Below are 23,195 nucleotides of genomic sequence, written 5' to 3' on the forward strand. Positions count from 1 at the left end.
TGCTTTACCCCGCGCATTGGTGGGGCCGCAGTGCCAGAAGATCTGCCACCCCTATCATCCAGCAGATCCAGGATGAGACCCAGCCACCCCAAGCGGATATTCTCTACGCCGAGGTTTCGGAGGACGCCGCTTTTAGACTTAGACCTGGAACCTATGAACATGAGCAGGACCAGGTGGTAAGAAGTAGGTAGGTGAGGTTGTTGGGCGGGGCCCCCATTATTTGACTCCCCAGTTTCATCTGTTTCTTCTTTTCAGGTTTTGTGAAGTCTTTCCTCAGGTGATAGAGCTCCATCTGCTATCCCCAAGTTGAAGTTGAAGACTTCATGGAAGGCGAAGGGCTTCAAGTCCTCATCTTCCAAGAAGGCACTGCCCTTTCCCCGTCGAAGGCTAAGGTCTCAGCACCTGTAGCCTCCGGAGCAAGTCTGTTTCCTCCGGCAAAGGCGCGGTAAGAGGGCTGCAAAACCAAGCCTCCTCGCCAGCCTGCTTTGCAGAGGCCTTTGCTAACCAACTTTTTCAGGAAGTTCACGGAGGATTTGATACGAGATTTACAAAAATCTCGGAAAAGTTGGCCAGTCATGATAATATATATCATGGAAATGGCTTCGCCACCCCAGCCGAACCCCAGTGCGTCATCCCCGACACTGTGCGGACCTCCGCCGCTCGATGTCGGAACCCTTGGCGTTCGCCCTCCGGGCCATCCAACATGATGGCAAACTCACGGGTTGAAGGTCTTGCACGAGACGGTTGGAGGAATTGGAGTTCTTCCCCCGATCTCTTGCCCTTACCCAGGCTTCGTGAGGCTAACAGAGGAAGCATGGAGTGCGTCGGATAAGGTTCCTAGGAGACTGGATCGTCCCTAGGGACCAAGCTCAGTCGACTCTGCGCACTCTGACGGAGTGGCAGGCAGAAAATACGGTTGACACCTTTCAAGGGCAACTTCACCATGTTCGCCTGGGAGACAACACCCACCCCTGCTTGACAAAGTCGCTCATACAGCCCGTGCTTTGAGTATTCCATTACCGCAGCTGAGGGATAGACCCCACTTCCCGGTATTTGAGGAAGTGATGAGTTCTGGACGGACGCCTCGGCCCACCTTCACTGTCGGGAAGCTGACCCCTTTTGCGCTTCCACTCACAGTTCAGTGAGCAGCTCCCCTGCTGCCGGAAATCTTTGCTAAGGCTGAGTTTGATGCCGGACTAAGTTAGCGGTCCTTGAACTCCGATGCCCTTCGGAAGCCACGGCGGGCCTCCTGCGCCGACGAGCCATTTTTTCAGGTCTTGGCTAAGTCCCTGCTAGCTGGCTTCAGTCTGACCTTTTGAATTCATCATGGCCAGACTGAAATGCAAGAATTCACATTTGCCCGATGCCACTATCCCCACGAGCCTAACAAGCTCGTTAAAGCTCGATCTGGGGGCTAACCTCTTCCCAGAAGAAGGAGGTCACAAATGTTATGGCTGAGGTTACAAGGGCCAACCAAAGTCTGCGCTCGCTGGGGCATTTCTGCCTACAAGCGCAAGACCCCAGAATCTGGCGGCCCCAGACGAGGGAGGAGACAAACGTTTCAGGAGGCATAAGAGGCCCCACCACCAGGCGGTAGTCCAAGCCGCCCCGGTCTCGGCAGTGGCACAGCCTTCCACCTCAAGGCTCACCCCAACAATATGTGCTGGTCCAACCAGCTCATTTCCCTGCACGCTCGGTATGTTGCTTCACCAGCGTACAACCCCACCTATGAAGGCCGTGGATACTTTCCTGGCCTTAATGAATGCAAGGGGAAGAGGCAGGGAGCCCCTCATAGAGGAAAGCCAACACCACCCCAAGGGGAAGGCCTGGGCGTGGTAGAGGGAATAAACCCGCTCCCCTCCCACTGAGAGAATACAGGTAGGTGGTCGCCTGTGTTGATTCAGGGACCAATGGACCTTCAGCCCTTGGGCACACAGCATTGTGTCCAAAGGACTAGGATGGAGCTGATCAAGAACCTCCTCCTCTAACCAGGTTTTACCAGCCACCCACATCAATCCTACAAAGGATTACGTGACAGAATTGCTCAACAAACAAGCAATAAAGAAAGTAAGGCACCTCAAGTTTCAAGGCAGGTTATTCACTGTTCCCAAAAAAGACTCCGAGCAGCAAAGAGTGATCCTGGATCTGTCGAGTCTAAATCTCTACATAAATCGACAAATTTCGCATACTTACGGTAGCTCAGGTGCGGACTCTACTTCCCGCGTGGAGCCTCACCACCTCTATCGATCTTTCAGACGCTTATTATCACGTCCGATTGCGCCGGAACTTCTCTCAGTTCCTCGGTTTCAGACTCGGAATCAGGCCTACTCCTTCAGGGTCATGCCCTTCCGGTCTGAACATTGCGCCCAGGGTATTCGCAAGCTGGCGGACACGGTAGTTCAACAACTCGGTCCCGAGGATATCCCCAGCAGCGTGCCTAGACGATTGGATAATTTGGGCACCAACAGTTCTGGAGTGTCAGAAGGCCACGTCCATAGTCATCAACTTCCTGGAGTCGCTAGGTTTTCGGCTGAACAGGAGAAGTCCCGCCTGACTCCGAGTCCCGTTTCAGTGGCTGGGTCTCCAGTGGGATCTGTCCTCTCACACGTTATCTCTCCCGCCTCCCAAGAGGAAAGAGATAGCATCTCTCACCAGGAAATTTCTCAAAAATCAATCAGCATCCCGCCGATCCCAAGAAAGAGTCCTTGGGTCTCTTCAATTTGCCTCAGTGACGGACCTGCTCTTAAAAGCGAAACTAAAGACATAAACAGAGTGTGGCGGAGTCGAGCCAATGTCAAAGCTCAGAGACAAGGTCTCCTCTATCCCTCGAATCTTAAAGACAAGACTGCGGCCTTGGACCACAGTCAGAGGCCTGTCCAAACAGTTCCTTCAATTTCCCCCTCCGGCACTAGTTGTTCACACAGACGCTTCCTAAGCGGCTGGGGGATATTCACCAAAACAAAAGTACAAGGAACGTGGTCCAATGTTTCAGCAGTTCCATATAAACACCCTGGAAGCTATGGCGGTCTTTCTAACTCTGAAGAAAATCCGCCCCCAACCGGTTCATATCAGGCTGGTATTGGACAGCGCAGTGGTAGTTCATTGCATCAACAGGGGCGGCTCCAAATCAGGTCGAGTAAACCAAGTAATGGTTGCTATCTTCTCCCTGGCGAACAAGCACGGCTGGCACCTGTCAGCCACCCACCTAGCGGGGGTGCGAACGTGGTGGCAGATTCCCTGTCCAGGAGCTACTCCGTTGGAGACGGAGTGGTCCCTGATGGGAATCTTTCAAATGGATTTGCCGCCAGGTTCGGGTCTCCAAGTGGATCTGTTCGCAACGGAGAGCAACTTCAAGCTCCCTGTTATGTGGCCCCCAACCTGGACCTCAGGCGTCGCATACAGACGCAATGACAGTAGATTGGAACAGTTGGGAGAAAATTTATCTGTTCCTCCAATAAATTTACTGCTGAAAGTATTACACAAACTCAGGACATTCAAAGGTCAACCAGCCCTAGTAGCCCCTATTGGCCGAAGAGCAATTGGTTCCCTCTTCTTCAGGAACTGGGATTTTGGAGTCTTGATTCCCAAGCCCATTCTGACCCAGACAGTACAAACCAAGACTGTGTCAGCTTCCTCAAGAATTCAGAATGCCCTAGTTTTATGGACTTTATAAAGTTCAGCAGCCCAAAAGGAGCAAACATTGACCCTGTCAACACTCTGTTTTTAGAATCAGATAAAGAGATTCTACTCTTAGACAGTATGACTCAGCAGTCAAAAAATTAGCCTCCTTCCTAAAAGCATCTGAAGCCAAAATCATGACAGCTAATTTAGAGTTTCCTTCTTTAGATCATTGTTTGAGAAAGGCCTTGCTCCGGCCACTATTACCACAGTCAAGTCAGCATTGAAGAAAGTATTTCTATCTGACTTTAAAATTGACCTTACAGATTCCTATTTTCATCTATCCCCCAGAGCATGCGCTCGCCTGAGACCCGTATCACGCCTACATTCTGTTACGTGGTTTCTCAATGACGTCCTCCAAGTTAGCATCAGAGATGGACAACTTTCATTGCTCTTATCAGGATCTGTTAAGGAAGACTTTATTTCTGATTAGCTTGGCTTGGGTGCCAGAATCTCAGAGCCATCGGCTCACTAGAGGTGATATTTTGTGAACTTCTCCCGTCTGGAGAGAGGTCCTCCTTCCTGACCTAGATTTTTGGCAAGAACGAAGACCCACAAGACAGATGGTCTCCTTGGAAGGTGGTGCCCCTTCCTCAAGACCAGTCTTTATGTCCAGTTTATACACTTAAATCTTACCTTTTAAGAACTCCACAGAGTAAGTCGGGTCCTCTTTTATCAGGGAGAAAGGTGGTACTCTTTCACTAAATGCTATAAGACTGTAAGATTTTGTATTTTTATTAAACAGGCCAACACAGATTCAGTTCCTAAGGTTCATGATATTCGAGCAGTTGCTACTTCCATTAATTACTTTCATAATATGGACTTCTCAGAACTCTCTAAATTTACGGGTTGAAATCACCTAGTGTTTAAACGCCACTATTTAAAATCGCCAAGCCCTGAAATTTTCTATATCATAGCTGTGGAAGTGTCATCTCCCACCTTAATTAATCATATCATATCCTTTCCTTTCCCCCGCCCGCCTGCCTGTTTACTTCTCTGCTTATCCTCCTGGTTGATCATGCCTCACTGCCTGGCCTCATATTGATGTATCTTGTCTCTGTTGAGTGGAAACTGTAATTTGACATGTTATGATTGTGTTTTCTTTGTGGGTACTGGACGGTTTTTTTTTGCTCCATGTACCCCAGATATGTGTATATGTTCTGTATATATTAATTTTCATTGATTTTGTCTCTTACGTGTTTAGCTTTAAGTTTACGTGTGTAGTTTTAAGATTGTATATGTTATTTTCTATGCAAATTTCATGTTTCAATATGCTTAGTAATATTAAGTATTTTTGGGGCTTCTTCTCCGTCATGCCGGGGACTTCCCTTGTTTCATAGTATTAAGTTTTTGATGTGCCTTAATATAACTTAGTTTAGTATTCTTGCTACATGTAAAGAGATTCCCTGATTAAAATTATTTTTGGTAAAACTTTTTTCTTCAGATTACCCCCTTTCTTTTCCTGGTAGTTGCAGCCTTGGCATGATTCTCTATCACTATTTCACCGGCTGACACGGGACTGGACTCAGAAAAGGGATTTTGACAAAGGAAAATCTATTTCTGAGGAAGGTCCCGTGTCACCCAGTGACCCTCCCTGACTCACCTAGTACTCTCCCCCCTCACTTGCACATGCCAAGTCTGGGGTTAGTGCTAGCATGGAATGAGGTAGGTGGCGCTGTGTGTCGCCGTCCTGGGTGTTTGGGTGTAGGGGCTGTAACGGCTCACCGCTCTGTTCCGGGGTTTTTTTGATAGGGGAGAAATCTTTCGGTAAGACTCCGTGGTAGTGGTATTTCACTCACCCTTCATATACCGGCGTCTTCCCTAGAAGACGCTCGACTGGGGTAGTAACCCCAGCTTTCCTGAAAGCTCTTTTTCTGGTATATCTAGTAATGTTATACCTAGAAATTCGTGCTGTAATGGAATTTCACCGGGTGACACGGGACCTTCTCAGAAATAGATTTTTCCTTTGTCAAAATCCCTTATTTTCTATATATATATGGGAAATGATATAAATAGGGGCTAATTTTTATATAGAATATATATATAGTTTTGTGAACAGGAAATCTACATATATAAAGTTTTCTGTTGTGTATGGTAATGATTTATGAATCTAAAACAGTACTCTGAATGTTTAATGTGACTACTGGGAGAACATGTCAAGTTCAAAGGCATGTAACACAAATTTATAACTGAAAACCCTTGCACATGACTAATAGGTACTAATGGAAGATTACTGATTTTGGGAACATAAAAATACAGGGGTAGTTTACACTAATGACCTTAAATATTCTACAGTAGTGATTTTTGTCAAACTAAACAAGCTTCACACTTGTGGTACCTCAATTCATGGATGATTATCTTGGATATCTTTCTAGATGATCTAAGGATTTAATGACAGATTTATTCACTAACTGATGTTGCATCAAGTTAAAAACCACAATTGTTCACTAAATGCGCAGCATTAACGTGAAAGAACAGGCATCAAGTTAATGGCAATTGCAGTTTGCTTTTTCATGCAATTTTAGTTCAAAGAACCTTCCTTTGAACTTGGTCTTGAAAACTGTTACATGGCAAAAATCAACCTATGGTTATCTGAAATCAATAACAGCAGGGTGCTGAATCGGATCCCCAATTAAGTCGACTCTAAATGTAAAATAAACTTGTATAACTAATTTAAATATGAAAATTGCTAAACAATGTTAGTTGATAAAAAAAAAAAAAAAAAATTTTAAATGAGTAAGCAGAAATAATAAGAATGTTTAAGAATAAAAGTGTACATACCGATTATGAGGTTTATCTACTGAAAGAACAGATTCAGTTTTATGCTCTCTTGTTAGGCCTTCTATTGACACACTCAGATGGAATTCTCGGGTAAAGGACTGTTCTGTAAATAATTAAGACATATGTAAAGCTTTTTATTAAGTTAATACTTCCTGGTAATACTTGTCAGAAATATTTGAAGACAGACTAAAGGAATTTTTTGTAGCTACAACTAAAGGGCCTACATAATTACATAAAATCACAATTTTTTAAAGTAAATTGTATTTTTCCTAGCTATACAAACCTGCAGTCCTTTAAATTAGGAATTACTTAAGCAGGCTGAAATGGCCATTGAACTTTCAAACAAGGTGGTTAGGCAGTTAACTACCATGGTAGGGGGAGTCCCACCTGCCCAGATCTAAACATTCAATTTGCCTTTTGGTCCAAGTATCAGATTGAGGGGTGACATGATATGGGGATAAAATGTAATAGAAGGACCTCAGGTTTTGTAGTTAGGAAAAATACAACTTACTTTAAAAACTTGATTTGTTCCTACAAAACACAAACCATGGTCCTTTACATTAGAAGACTCACTGGTTGGAGGGAGGAATCTGAGTGAGTCTCTTGAACTGACTGGAGTTCTGGTACACCTTTTTTTCTTTTCCTGGTCTGATAGAGCAAGGAAGGAAATGGTCCTTTGGACATTTTGATAGGGGTATAGGAATGCATGATCAATTGTCAGACTTCTGGGCCTTTTTCACATGAGGGAGGAAAACATAACCTCATACAAAAATAGGCTAGGCTGAACCTTAAAAGTCGGAGATAGTACGGCAAATACAAGTATCAGGTTTGTCTTATTGTCAGGGTCTCCTTCCTCCTCTTGCTAGAGGAAGGAGGGGTCTGCTTCTATAATTCTGGAAGGAAAAATAGAACGGAAGCTCGATGTATAGGCTTATCTGCATCGACCTGCCAGATCCAACATGTAATGCCTCGAGTACACTCTCTGCCCAAAGGATGAGGGGAAGGATGAGAAGGAAGGAGAAGGAGAGGCCAGTCAATTCCACAGCCATTCTCACATCCACAACAAAACATCTTAGGTGAGATGCAACCCTGTCCTGTTAGAGGAGCCGGGTAAGCTACACAACTTTTTGAGCAGCCACCACAGGTCCCAAGGAAAGTATCCAAGGACTTGTCAGTAATGTCCCGAAGGTAGAATGAGGTGAAAGCGGTCTGTTGAGACCACACCCCTGCTTTCAATACCTGACGAACTGACAGATTCTTCTGGAATGCATGGGTTGGACCAATGCCCCTGACTTTGTAAGCTCTTGGGCGGAAGGTACCGGTGTCGTCTGTGCCAGCAGCAGAGTATGCTCTCCTTATTGTCTCACGAAGCCAGAAAGAAATCTTGTTCTCGGACACTTCTTTCTTGGAAGAGCCAGTGATAAAGAAGAGTTGTCAACACTCAGGCTAAGGGAGATACAGCAGCCTCTTAAGATAATGCATCTCACTCTAACAGGACAAAGTAGCATCTCATCATTGGATTCAATGCCAACAAAGTTCTCTTGGGAGGGGATTGTGAAGGACTCGAACCTGGCATCAGGGACCGATGGATTCTGAATCTTCACTACGAAATCCGGGATGAAATCGAGTGTAACTGATCCACATCCCCTCGCGTACTTAACATCGAAGGAAAGTCTATGCAGTTGTCCCATTCTTTTTGCTGATGCTAGGACAAGCAGGAAGATGGTCTTGAGGATCAGATCCCTGTCAGATGACTCTTGTAGAGGCTCATATGGTTCATGAGTCAGGCTCCTCAAAACGAGAGTCACATCCCACGCAGGGGGCCTGAGGTCCCTGGGTGGGCAAGACCTTTTGAAGCTTTTCATCAGTAGTGAAACTCCAATACCCTATAGCCTTTCACGGCTGAAATGGAGAGAAGCTTCTCTTGGCAAAGGAAGATAAGGAAGTCTGTAACCTGCTGAATAGTAGCTCCGACTGGAGAGAGACCCTGTCTACGACACCAACCACAGAAGACAGCCCACTTTCCCTGGTATACCGCTGCAGAGGACTGTCTGCGATATCGACCAGCCATGAAGACACAGGGATTGCATTGCCTGGTGGTACCACTCCACGTGGGCTTGACACAGAAGGTTGGGCCAGAGAGGAATCTCTTTCGGTGCCTCGGAGAACAGAGTTAGCAGGTCGGGATACCAAATGGCAGCCACCAGAATCATCCTGAGATTCGGGGTGATCAACACTTGGCTGATTACCCTGCAAATCAGACAAAACAGAGGGAAGTTGTACATGTCAAGGCTGTCCCATGGGTGGCAAAAAGCGTCCTCTGCAGCACCCCATGGATCCGGCACAAAAGAACAGAAGACTTGAAGTTTTCTGTTGTGCCGGGTGGCGAACAGATCTATGAATGGACGCTGCACAGATCGAACAACCTCTCTGTGATATCCAAGTGAAGGGACCACCCCGTCCCCATCACTTGATTCTGGCAGCTGAGCTCGTCTGCCACTACATCCCTCTTGCCTGGAATGTATCTGGCTGACAGCTCCACCAAGTGAGCCACCGCCCAATCATGCACCTGCATCGTCAACTGGTGAAGTGGAAGGGATATGAGACCCCCTTGCTTGTTGACAAATGCCACCACCGTGGTGCTGTCGCTCATCAACACCACAGAGTGTCCCATCATTTGATCCTGGAACTCTTAGAGGGCCAGGAAGGCCACCTTGAGTTCCAGGCTGTTCATGTGAAGGTGCTTGTAGTCTCAGTTCCACACTCCCGAAGTCAGCAACTCCAAATGTGCGCCCCATCCCTTAGTCGAAGAATCTGAGAACAGAAGCATGTCCGGAGGGGGAGTGTGCAGGCATACTCCTAATAAGAGGTTCCTGTCGTCCAGCCACCAGTCCAGATCCTCTTTCACCTCCTCCGATAAAGGAACGAGAAAGGATTGAGGATCTTGAGACTGGGACCAGTACTCCTTCAGCCTCCACTGAAAGGAACGAGGGTGAAATCGCCCATGAGGGACCAGCTTCTCCAACGATGACAGGTGACCGATGACAACTTGCCACTGCCGAGTCGGCTGCTCCTGTCGAGACAGGAACAGCTGTGCTGCCTTCCTGAACCTGCTGATATGAGAGTCCAAGGGGAAAACTCTTGCTGCTACTGTATCTATCAGTATGCCCAGGTACTTTATCCTCTCCTTTAGTGAGATCAGAATTCTCAAGATTTCTACAATCCCAAGATGTCAAAACTGAAGCAACTGGGACCGGGAGTTTTTCAGGATCGCCAATCATCAGAGATACCTCCAATAGACATATCCCATGAATGGACCCAAGCTGACACAAGGGTGAACACTGAACAACTGGGGAGGACTGAGAGCCTGAAACAGTGCCTGAATTGGAACACCATCTCCAAAAGGATGCAGACTGGTGTTCTTGTTGGGAGGACAGATGGATGGGTGCTTGTCTTCTGCATCCTTCAAGTCTACCGTAAGCATGAAGTTGTTTGCTCCCTGATGACATTTCCCATAGCGTGCTGTTTCCATCGTGGACCAAGTCTGGCAAACAATGCGGTTCAACCTTAAGGTCTGACCAGTCTCCAACTACGAAAAGGCTTTCTCGATGAGAAGGACATGGCTCCAGTATGGAAAGTTCCACTGGGGACTGGCATCTGACACTGACTTCCACAGCACCCTTGCTCAGCATGGCTAGAATTTCTTCTTGCCTTTTTGTGAGATCCTTTGGGCAAACCAGGAATGGTGATCTTGATGGACCAGAGAGTTGGTGAGGGTGGTGAGATTCGAACTGGAGAATTTACTCCTCCCGTAGGCCATCCACTACCAGGTTCTCAGCTTAAAATCAGTGTCACTGGCAGCTACTAGGGAGAGCTGCCAATCAGCTCAATGGTCTGGTAAAACTAAGGTAGGTTCTTAACTTTAACTGCCATGTTGCCCAATGGCTATAATAGAGGCATCCCCCTCCCTTTTTGCAAGCAGTTTGGAGGTTTTGCTTGCCCCTACAATGGACTCTTCTTCTTCCCTTGCCCCCTTTTTTCCAGACTGGAGCCAGCTGAAAGGAGCACGACTAATGCACCCTTTCTGTAGAGGAAGAAGGCAGGGTGTTTTAAGGTTAATCCGTAGTCTGGGACTTCTTAGGGGACGAGGAGTGCTAGCCTGACCAGAAGACTGAGCTGCAGTGGTACGCAAAGACCAGGAGGTTTCAGCCACTGCCTGATGGACAGGGCATTTGCTGCCTTCAGCCTGACGCTTATCCACTGCAGCAGCCACCAACTCTCTATGGAAGAGAGAGCTAGAACCAACAACGGTCCGTTCCTAAGGGCCAATGCTGACTTGGGGTCCTGACAGACCAGTGATTCCAGTCAGGACAGCATCTGTCTTCAACACCAGGTTTGCTGTCCTGGTTACAATATGGAGATGGCTGCTCCCACCTTCGACTGGCAGGCAGTCTCCTGAAGGCAGTTTCTTCTCCAGGGACAATAAGCACCTTGAGGCGAACAGCCACCTTCAATGCTGTGAATGACCACAGATCCACAGGAGACTGCCTGGAGGGCTGCCATGGCTGTCACCCAGGCTCACTGCCTCGATTGGAAGGCTGAAGATCCCTTCCAAAACAGGTGCTGCAGCAACTGTCTGGGCCTATTGACAAACCAGGTCCAGGTCAACCTGCCTGCTCAAGAAGCAGACCCCCAAGGAGGGTGTGTAAAATCGCTGTTTTGTCTTCAAGGCACAGGAGGAAGGAGCTTGGTCCGAGCAGTTCGGCCAAGCCCACGCCTCCAGACACAGATGGTTCACCTGGTTGAGCATCCCCTCAGCAAGCTTGAGGACCACTGCAGCTCATTCATGAAACCTTTTGGTTCCTTCTTAGGGCCCCAAATGATTTTGAGGACAATCCACAGAAGAGGCCGTGGCACTTCCCCAAATCACTGTGCTGACAAATCAGCACAATGTTCTCAGAAAAGGTCCTCTGTATTTCGGGGGTGTCCACATCCTGAGGGAGGACCCTCATGTCCTTCCAGGGTGCTGTCCACCCGATCTACTCTCCCAGCAGGAGGGAGAACCTTGGCATACCCCTTAGATCCATCATGAATTTTTTTTCAAATAAATGGCCGGGTCATATCGAAGGACTGAGGCCACAGGAAGAACCCCTCGAGGCTGAACCCAGTGGACTCTTCAGAGTTTCCCCTGTCTGTCTTGTGCCTCCTGGTAAAACACCAGGAGGCTGAGGGGACAGGTGAGGAGGATCAGGCACTCCCACCAGTCCTGCCGGCAGAACCATTAAGTTAACTTTTAAATCAAACTAAATTAACTGCAATTTCAGGCCCAGGAGAGCGTCTACACCTTGGAAAAGTGTTGTCCGCGGAGAGGTTCATGTAAGCCGAGCCAGTCCGATCGTGCAACTGGCTGGCGAGACTTCCGCTGTCCTCTTGACATGCCCCAGTCTTCTTCGAGGCCGAAACCTTGCTAGAAGACCGGAGAGGGGACCTCCTCTCTGTCCCTCCGGTGTGTTCGGACCCTCGGGACTGAGACACCAGGTTGGGAACCTGGCTGAGCACTGGTGGTAGTGCCAGGACACCTGCATGTCTCGGCTCTTTCTCTTGCCCTGTGCCTGAACTGGGCCGGTGAGAGTTCCCTCCAGCACCAGTTCAGGATGCTTCAGACTCCTTGGAGACTTGAGCACACGGAGTGACTTGACTCTGTTGAGCATCCGACACAGCACCAGTCTTAGAAGAGGTTGGGCCAAAAACGGAAGCCTCTACTCGCTCCGGGGGAAAGAATTCACCACCAGAGCGAGGAGAGGCCCCAGAGAAGATGTCCTGATCCTTACTTCCCAGCGGCCTTCTATCATTATTCGAAATGAATGAGGAAGGGGAGGGGGAGTCCTCACCCAAGGGAGAGGCAGCAAGAAGGGGAAGCTTGCCAGGAGGAAGAAATGACCCCAACAGGTCAGCCACCAAGATGAGTTCAGTATAACTCAGACGACACCTTGGCTGGCTTTCGGTACTGTCTCTCTCAAACTTTGCCCACTAAAAAATAGACCAGGAACAACACTCAGTACAAGGTTGAGCTCGAGAACACACGTCCTCTGCTGGTGGGGCAAAGGGAGTGTGGGTTCATATCTATGCTTGAATGAGAAGTATTACACTTCTTCCCTCCCACCTCAGGACATACACGCTCAGGGAAGGCGGGCTTACAGGGTTTGTCAACAATCATGTTGCTAACAGCAAGAAAAAACAAGAAAGATCCCACCAGGAAAAACAGCTCAAAGGTGGTTAGGGCAGAGAGCGAGAAAGCACGTTTGCAGCGCACAACGGCCGAAAGCAAACTAGAATGTTTACATCCGGGCAGGCGGTACTCCTGCCTCCTAGATGGTAGTTAACTGCCTAATCACCTTGTTCGAAAGTTCAACAGCCGTTTCCAGCTCCAATGAAAGTAATTCCTAATGTAAAGGACCAACGGTTTGTATATCGTGTCGGGACAAATATTTTTAAATTTTGCGCGGGCGCAGGCAGCAGCGTACAATCAAGCAGTGAGAGAGACCAAATTACAATTGACCAACTTCTTTTCCTCCATCTCTTTATCCCATCTTCTAGTTAAAAAAGTAAAAGAGAATGATAAAAGTATTGTTAGTAACATTATACTCTTCCATAAATGAGTACAGCCATAAACAACCAAATGAGAAACTATTGTTTTGCTTATAACCAAATCAGATAACAACAGCTGTTTATGGTGAATATTTAAAACCATCATATGGTATTAAATAATTACAATAGTTATGTTACAAAATGACATTAAGTAGAACAGGACTGATATATTTTACATTTATATGTTATTTGCTTTGGATAAAAGATCAGCAGGAAACATACTGTTAAATTTAAATTTAATGCCGACTGGACGTAAAAAACAACCCAAAGTTGTCTGTCGGTATCGAGTTGAAATAAAATATAAACCTACATAGTTTTTAAAATATTCATGAAAAATACTTATATTCTCGTTTGTGAAAAATTTTAAATCATGCCTTGAGCTAATGCTGGAGTTCACGGATCATGCTGTTATTTTGTTTACAAGCATGACCCAGCTGCGTAAAAACTTTCTTTCTTATCCCAAAAGAAAGCATCAGCTAACTCTGCTGAAAATCTCAGAAATTCTTTAGGCACTTTGTCGTAATTTTTGCACCGTTTATATTAGTCTTTACATAGAGTTTTATATATGAAAATGTGTGCAATTTCATATCAAGAATAAAACAAAAATAACTCATGGTTGTAGCTTTTATCAGTTTTGAATATATTTTCATATAAATCACAATATGCCAAAATTTCAACCTTCAGGTCAACTTTGGACTCGACCGAAATAGTAAAAATGCAATTGTAAGCTAAAATCTTACATTGTAGTAATATTCAATCATTTACCTTCATTTTGCAACAAACGACAAGTCTTTAGCACAATATTTCTATTTATAGTGAATTTTTGAAAAAAACTTTTTCCTTACGTCCGCGCGCTCTAACTCTGCTGAAAATCTCAGAATTTCTTTAGTCACTTTATCATAATTTTTGCACCATTTTATATTAGTCGTTACATAAAGTTTTATATATGAAAATGTGCACAATTTCATGTAGAATACACCAAAAAATAACCCATGGTTGTAGCTTTTATCAGTTTTGAAATATTTTCATATAAATCACGAAAAGTGCCAAAATTTAAACCTACGGTCAACTTTGACTCGACCGAAATGGTCGAAAATTGCAATTATAAGCTAAAACTTTTACATTCTAGTAATATTCAATCATTTACCTTCATTTTGCAACAAACGGGAAGTCTCTAGCACAATATTTCGATTTATGGTGAATTTTTAAAAAAACTTTTACGTTCTCGTCATTACATAAAATTCAAGGAATCATTTTGTGATAATATTTTCTCTGTGTTGCTTTTGATCGTTTTACAATTTGTTATAGACCAAAATCATTGCAATTTAGTGTACAAACAAAAAAAATAACTCATTAGCTTTTAATCGTTTTGCTCACAGCGTGATTTGTATACAATTATATATGAAATTTTTTCGCGCTGTCATATGTGTCAATATTTATATGTGATAATGATATTTTTTTCATTTCTGATGGTTGTATTACTAAACTTCAGGCAATGACAAAAAATGAGCAAAAATGATCTCTTAATCTAAAAAACTTGCGCATGTGATTTAAAAAAAAAAATTTCTTTCCGCTTCGGTGCTAACTCTCAAACCCCGCCGGCATACGGCAGACACTTTTGTAAATAGAGGCTCGGCGTTTAAGGGTTATGCTGCAAGTTGTAGCTGAAGCTGAGAAAACAATGTTCAAACTGCTAATGACTATAAATTATCGTTCATCAGCAACATGAACGAATCTCAACCATAAATAAAATTGGAGAGAAAGTATTTTAATCAAAACTACTGGGCATGAAAGAACATATATTACTGCTGTTTTCATGCCGATAAAAGATAAATACATGAAGTTCATATTATGATGAAATAAAGTGGAAAGAGCGAATGGAATCTTGATTTTTTTTTACACAGAACAAACATGTCCCTAAACGGCCAACGTCATCTATTAACGAAAAAAATAGCTAAATTAATTTCACAATAAGATGTATTTAAGTTATATTTCAACTTAAAAACACTTTGCATAATGAAAAATAACCTTGCCCCATAAAAATAAAGTACAGTATCTCGAGATTCATTTACATTGACTAGAAGTAAGAAAAGCACTCTGAACCGAGTCAAATATGGTGAAATAAACTTACCGCGTAATCGATTTCCAAATCAAAACATTGATCGCTAGGTTATGATCGCAATTTATAATACAAAAGCAATATAAGAATAAACAGTATACAATATTACTGGACATAGTGAAGTAAAGCATAACATTTTTAAAGATCCATGGAAAAGATGCATATTCGTTATGTTGATGTTTGTATAATACGATATGTGAATATGGAGTACAGTATAATGTAGGCTAGGCTACCGTATATGTATACAATATACCATAGTGTAGGCTAAGCTAATTCTTGCTTGTTATTCAATTTCTCTTTGTACTAAATTATCATAAGTCACTCTACATGAACCTCCAGAATTAGCTAATATTAATAATTACTATAATGTACCATGTATGTATAGAGTATACTTTATAGTGTAGGCTAGGATACCATATTTATATACATAGTACTGAATACCCTAGTGTAGGCTAGACTATATTCGAGATATGTTTTTCCAACAAACAATGGGTTTTTTGGAACCTAACCCCATCATATGTAGGATAATACCTGTACAGTAATACCCCGAACTTGTGCGATTCGAGTTGAGCGAATTCACAGACACACAAATTTTTCATTGGAACCTAACTAATGGTCATAGACGAGTTTTTCACAGACACGTGAACATTTGCAAACACTGAGAAACCCTGCAAAAGTGTTTATGTTTAATTTTTTATGTAATTTATAAGTTCTGAAGCTTTTATGTGTAAATTAATAACATTCAATATTAAAAGCAATAATTTCTCTCTCTCTCTCTCTCTCTTTTGCTGAGATGAGAGAATTTTCATGGTACATGTATACAGGTATGTTTATTTGTTTTGTATGACAAATAAATTTTTTACTTAATAATAAGTACTAATTTTCAAATATTAATAAGATTCAATAATAATAATAATATTTAACATGACAAGAAGGGGGAGTGTTGCTGATCAGTGGTCAAATGTTTCTTGTAATTCTCTCTATCTATCTGAGTGTGTGTGTCCGTAATAATTCATAAAAAATTTCTCTCTTAGGTAAGGACAACTGTTATCTATCTATCTATCTCTCTCTCTCTCTCTCTCATAGTTAGCCAACCTACGTATTACTGTTTTTCTGTATGTCTTTAAATTAATCTAATTTTACCTGTACCGTTTCCAAACTGTAAATGCGCCATTCTAAAACATAAAGACATAGAGCATTTCAGAACAAAGAGAAGGAGACAATAAAGAAGTTTTTAAAAATGAGGTTGAGAAGACTTCTAAAAATAGATCAGTGGAATGGGGGGAGAGAGAAATAAGATACTATTCTACACACACTCTCATTTTCTTACATTAACCATTTATTTTTTTTTAAGGGTAATGTATTAAGCTAACTTTTAAATGAAATTACAACAACTTTAATTTTATTTAAAAGTTAGTTTAATACTGAATTTCCATCTTTTGATATCTAACATAAGAATAACTTCTCTCTCTCATGTTATTCTCTCTGTCTCCATAATAATTCATAAATAATTTAACTTGGTATTTCAAGTAAGGACAATATCTCTCTCTCTCTCTCTCTCTCTCTCTTGTGTTATTCTCTCAGTCTCTGTAATAATTGATAAATAATTTCACTATCTTAATTAAGGACAACCTCTCTCTCTCTCTCTCTCGTTCATAGTCAGCGCTCACACATTTTTACAACTTACTATTTCTCTGTACATCTCTACCTGTACAGTAGATAGTTTAAACTGATCTAATTTTACCTGTACTGTCTACCAAGTGTAAATGTGCTAGTGTGGCAAATATGTTCTAAAACATAGAGGCATAATAACTAAGAGTTGTATTAATCAAAATAAAAAAAAAACTTGTTTGTTCATGAAAAAGCATTTCAGATCAAAGAGAAAGAGACATAGAATAAAGAAGTTATTAAAAAGGCTTCTAAAAATAGATCGGTCGGAAGGAGAGAGAGAGAGAGAGAGAGAGAGAGAGAGAGAGAGAGAGAGAGAGAGAGAGAGAGAGAGAGAGAGAGAAATTCTCTTCCAACTCTCTATTTTTATGTCAACCATTTATTTCTTTTTTTAAGGGTAATGTATCAAGCTAACTTTTAAATGAAATTACAGTAACTTTAATTTCATTTAAAAGTTAACTTAATAATTTGGCAGCATGATTAGGATCATATTTAGTGTTCAAACTTTAGAAATAAGCATTTATTAGCATTTTTAGAGACCATGCCAAACTTATGCGAAAATTCACCTTGTGCGAGGGGTTCTGGAACCTAATCTCGTGTAAGTCTGGGGTATGACTGTATATGCATTTTTAGTTTTTTTCATGAGTTTGAACTATCAAAATAGGCAGTTCTATGTGTTTTTGAAGGGTTCTAAGTATTCGCAAGTTTTATCTATCCACAGAGGGGTGTGGCACACATCCCCCGCCAATACAGGGGGGGTTTACTGTATCCCCTGTAGATTATGGATGGCCCTCTGCTCTACCGATCCTGCTTTAGTAATACCTGAAAAACTCCGACTGGATAGAGAGTTCTCTATTCCTCCACATATCCAAGGATGAGAGGAGAGTTGGAGCCAGACGATCGGGAGTTGGTGCCAGGTGCTAGTTGCTCTGAGCTGGCTCCAAGCTGTAGTTGGAGCCAGCCGAGCTGACTGCCAGGTGAGCCAGGTGCTTGGGAGCTGGTGAAGTGCTCCTAGGCACTCGGAGCAAGAGCTGGTGCCAGGCGAGCTGGAAGACAGGCGTGGTTAGAGCTCAGGAGCTGGTAGGCGTTCCTGGGCGGCAGGCTGTAATTGGTGCCAAACGAGCTAGATGCCAGGTTAGCTAGTTGCTCGGGAGTTGGCAGGCGCTCCTAGGTGCTCGGAGCATGAGCTGGCGCCAGGTGAACTGGAAGACAGGTGAGGCTTGGGAACTGGTGGACACTCCTAGGTGCCCGAAGCCCTGTTCCCAGCGCTGTCAAGAACATCTCTTCCATAAGTTCTTAGGGAGAAAGAACAGGTTCAGGTCTTGGAAGGGTCCTCATTCATGGCTAAACTTCCAAGGGTAATGAGCAAACTGCGTTATTGAGTCCATAGCTCGAGACTCGTTAATGATGGAATATAAGAGATTCTAGATCTTCTCAGAAAAGAGGCAATCTGCACTTTGGGTCACAGATACCTCAGAAGAAGGAACAAGGAGTCTGTGCTGCAGTCTATGGAAATCGTTCACAATCTGATAGACAAGTTTAGAAGGTTGACGTCCATCTAGCTAAAGCCTCAGTAGTACATCTTGAAAAAACCTTACGTTCTGACAAGTTCCAAGCAGTGTGAAGTCCATCCGAGTAAGAGCAAGCCACCCTTTGTGGTATCTCTTCTAGGTAAGGTTGACTGAGAGATACAGATTGAGAAAGGAGTCTTGGAGAGTCCACCAACCACCCTGGCAGGTTCGGAAATCATGGGTCAGAACGGGGTTGTGAGGGACATCATAACGTTGTGATGAGCCTGAAAATTGTTCAGCATTTCCCTGAGGTGGCAAACAGGTTCAAAGTCAGTCCTCCTTATAGAAACCACAGAACCAGACAGACCAGGGGATTCAGGGTTGACTGAGAGTCTCAGATTGTCTCCCAGAACTAAGACTGAAAAAATTGAATGACTAGAAAACTTGATTGATTGTCCACAGTAAAAGCTCTCTTGCTGTTTGATGGAGAGAACATGAGCGAGAGAGCCTCCTTGCTAATGTAATAAGGTTAGGACTGTGGTCTTGTCTAAATGAATTACTACAGTCTAGGAGTGAAAAAAGGGTCGCGAAGCACTTAAGTCCAAAACGAATCGCTTCAGCTCTCTGACAAAGATGTGGCTCCGTTCTTCCAGGGACACGATCTGGAAACCTCCCGGTTCCTAGAGCGGGCTCCCTGACCTAGATGAAGGCCCTGAGCAGAAGACTAAGTCTAGTCTCAGAGAGGGAACTTCCCTTCTGAAAGACAAGTTAAGACAGCCACCACTGCATGTCCAACTCAAATCTGGGCCTATGGGAAAAAACGACGCTATCAAGTTGTATTTCCCCGACCCAGTTGGGCTTGTGTTTAACACTTTCGAGCTTTCCTTCGAAGGAAGACAAGGATATCAGCTGTCCTGGGATATGTGGACATATTCAGGAAACTGATGTTTTTGGTCAGAAAATGAAGACGACTGTAAGAGCAAGGACTCAAGAGAAGACTTATGCCGTAGAGGCTGAAGCCTAGATCCCCAAACTGGAAGGATGGCTGACTAGACTGTCTAGTTCGTCTCCGTCCTAAACTTCGTTCTCTAACCAAAGTGAGAAAGAGAGCTGTGGGTCATGCAGACTAGTAGCTGATTCTAAGGACTGCAAGCAATGGAGTGAACCTGCATATCATCATGCAGACTTGGGGACAGCTAAGCAGACTAGTTGACAACCCTGCTGATTCTTGACAGCCGTGAGGACAAGACAACATCTTTGCGGGGTAGACTCTTGCTGGACTTGCTTGAGAGCCTAGTCCTGGCTAAATAGTACCGAGTGCTCTGGGACAGATGTCAAGAGTTTGGGAATTGGTGCCAGGAGCTCGGAAGCAGATTCCAGGCATTCAGGAACGGGTGTCCCTAGGAAGCGCTGGACTGAGAGGGATCAAGGCACTTTCTCTTCTTGACTGGAGCCCAAGTATGGTCTTCCAAGGAAGATGGACTGAAGAGGAGACAGATGAAGACCACAGCGAAACTGCAGAAAGGCTGTGAGATGAGGCTAGACTCCTTACTGCTTGACAGAAATGGAGAACGGCAAGTGTCATGCATATCTTCTGTGGCTGTGAAGAACCAAAAAATGTTATGGTGTTTACTGACTGTGCCGTAAATCTCAGAACTGGACGAACACTAAAGGAAGAAAGCAAAACCCTCCTATGAAGTCTGTCTAACATGAAAACATTTAAGTGGACAACAGAGTCCCCAGCAGACTCATCCATTAATGTCCTGAGTAAGAAAGAACTAGAAATTAGTGGACCATCTGAAAGTAGACTGATTCTCTTGCAGACGGAAAAGACGAAAAAATTCAGAGATTTGAGACTGACATCCAAAAAGTTGACTCTTGTGATGGAGACTGTATTGAGGAAGAGGACATGTAAGCTGACTGCAACTCTGTGGTTCTCACAGAAGTAAAGGAGCACTACAGCTCTCTATCTGAGCTTCCAAAGAAAAGTGGAAAATTCTAAAAACCGTCTCAATTGTCCTTGTCCACACAGGACAGGACTAAGAAGAAAACCAAGGCAAAGCTTCTTGGTGAACACTTGGGAGTCCTCTAACTACTTAGCCAGTGCTCCTGTATCAGTCAAGAAAAATCCTTTCTTCAAAACCTTGATAAAAGCTATGACAAGGAGGCCTAATTCCATCGAAACACCAGAGGGGGGGGGGGAAGACAAGAGACACTTGTCTTGTTCCCCTTTCAACGAAAGTCAAACTCCCAAATCCCTGGGAGACTTCTCGAGTATGAAGAAAACACCAGAAGTGGAAGTTTTCTTCAACAAGTTCAAAATCGGGACACAAAAATCCTTGTCAGCACAAGAGAGGACTTTGAGATCGTAATTGTCACTAAAAGGGAAGTAGTGTCAGCTTGCCTTGTAGCTTTTAGGCAAGGATGGGACAGACTGAAGAGAGAGACAAAACACTTGCGAGCAGGTTGTATAGTCTAATACTGAAGATGTGGCCCCTGGTGCCCGGATTGTGGCGCCGGATGCCTGACAGCTGGTGCCAAACGGACAGGCGCAGGCACAGGTGGATGCTCCGACACCGGGCGCTCAGACACTAGGCGCCTGGACACTACTGGGAGCTCAGAATCACTAGAAAAAATGTCATCAGTGCCTCTAGCCCACACTACTGGGTGCTCAGACACTTCAGCAGCTGAAATGAGCCTTTTCAGTGGCTGAGAATCCCTAGAAAAAGCGCCATCGGCACCTCTAGTCTACACTGCTGGGCGCTCGGACACTTCAGCAGCTGAAACAGGCCTTTTCAGTGGCCAAGAATCACTAGAAAAAACACCATCAGTGCCTCTAGTCCGCACTGGAAAGTGCATTCCTATGGACACCTTTCCATTGGCTGTCCGCCAACACCTGGGACCAGCAACAGGCTCGACTGAGGGGGGGGAGACAACTACCTGAGGGCAAACCCCCTTGGACTCCCTTGGACTGCCAGTATGTCTCCTCCCAGGTTTAGGGGAGTACAGCAGGGACTTTAGGTCTAGGAGATTTGATGGGCTGAATAGCCACCTCCTCCACTACACATCCATCATGATGCCTTTTCAGTGGCTGTCTGCCAATACCTGGGAATGTACTGCAGGTTCGACTGAGGGAGCAACTACCTGTGGCCTGTGGGTAAACCCCACCGATCTACCTTGGACTTCCAGTATGCCTCCTCCCAGGTTTAGGGGAGTCTGACGGGGACCTTTGTCTAGGAGCGTTAGAAGGACGAGTCATTGCCTCATCCACTGCACAACGCTTTGCTATTACAAGTTTAATATCTGTTAACCCTGACACAAGACTGACAATGTCGTGGGAAGGAAGCGAAGGAGCCAGGTGAGGGAGCAAGTGGATAAAATATAAGGGCTAATAGCAGGGGAGGAAAACTGGATGCAAGGAGAAATGGCACCAGCTGGTAGCTCAAAAGCTAAGGGCTCGGTAGATGGTGAGCGCTACTGGCACTCAGAGCCGAATCCAGCTGCCAAATCATCCTCAAAACTTCCATCGGAACCAAAAACAGAGCACAATTTCTCTCCTTAATATATTTCTGCCCTTACACTTTTCAGTTCTCTGCAGAGGAAAGTGTGATAAGATGTTTAATTAATTCCTATCAAAGATTACCTAAAACTTGCAGGTATGCATTTCATTACCAAAAAAACAGCTCGGTAGCAAACGCAATATTTACTTTATTACGCTACTCGGTAAAGGAAAGTTAACCCTTAAACGCCGAGCCTCTATTTACAAAAACGTCTCCGTATGCCGACAGCGTGCCGGGAGTTAGTTTGGAGCGGAAAAAAGTTTTTAAAAAAATCACAGCATGCTTAGTTTTTAAGATTAAGAGTTCACTTTTGCTCCTTTTTTTGTCATTGCCTGAAGTTTAGTATGCAACCATCAGAAATGAAAAAAATATCATTATCATATATAAATATTGAAATATAGGACAGCGCAAAAAAAAAATTTTCATATATAATTTTATACAAATCGCGCTGTGAGCAAATCAGTTAAAGCTATCGGGTTATTATTTTTTCTTTGTATTGTACACTAAACTGCGATGATCTTGGTATATAACAAAACTGTAAAACAATCAAAGCAACACAGAGAAAATATTATCACAAAATGATGCATGAATGCAGAACGGGGACGTAAAGCGTTTCTTTCAAAAATTCACCATAAATCGAAATATTGTGCTAGAGACTTCCCGTTTGTTGAACTTTATGTAACGACTAATATAAAGCGGTGCAAACATTACGACAACTTGATGAAAGAATTTCTGAGATGTTCGCCGAGTTGCAGCAGAGCGTAAAATGGAAAATGTCTTTTTCAAAAATTCACCATAAATTGAAATATTGTGCTAGAGACTTCCAATTTATTGCAAAATGAAGGTAAATGATTGAATATTACTAGAATGCAAGCGTTTTAGCTTACAATTGCGTTTTCGACCATTTCAGTCGAGTTAAAGTTGACCGAAGGTTGAAATTTTGGAAGTTATCATGATTTATGTGAAAATGTTTCCAAACTGATAAAAGCTACAACCATGAGCTATTTTCTGTTATATTCTACATGAAATTGTGCACATTTTCATATATAAAAGTTTAATGTAACGACTAATGTAAAGCGATGCAAACATTACAACAACGTGACAAAAGAATTTCTGAGATGTTAGGCGAGTTACTGCGAAGCAGACGTAAGGAAAAGTTTTTTAAGAAATTCACCATAAATCGAAATATTGTGCTAGAGACTTCCAGTTTTGTTGAAAAATGAAGGTACA

The 23,195-nt window shown here is 43.8% G+C and overlaps 1 protein-coding gene across 1 annotated transcript in view; it reads right to left on the bottom strand.

Moving 5' to 3' along the window:
* LOC136843655 (transmembrane protein 181) overlaps positions 1-23,195 on the bottom strand; it is a 393,597-nt gene that overhangs the window by 286,166 nt on the left and 84,236 nt on the right. Inside the window, exon 4 of the mRNA XM_067112206.1 lies at positions 6,460-6,562. Coding sequence (XP_066968307.1) covers positions 6,460-6,562 — 103 coding nt within the window. The remainder of the gene's footprint in view (positions 1-6,459; positions 6,563-23,195) is intronic.

This window comes from Macrobrachium rosenbergii, chromosome 12 (genome assembly GCF_040412425.1).
Source record: "Macrobrachium rosenbergii isolate ZJJX-2024 chromosome 12, ASM4041242v1, whole genome shotgun sequence".
Classification (NCBI taxonomy): Eukaryota; Metazoa; Arthropoda; class Malacostraca; order Decapoda; family Palaemonidae; genus Macrobrachium; species Macrobrachium rosenbergii.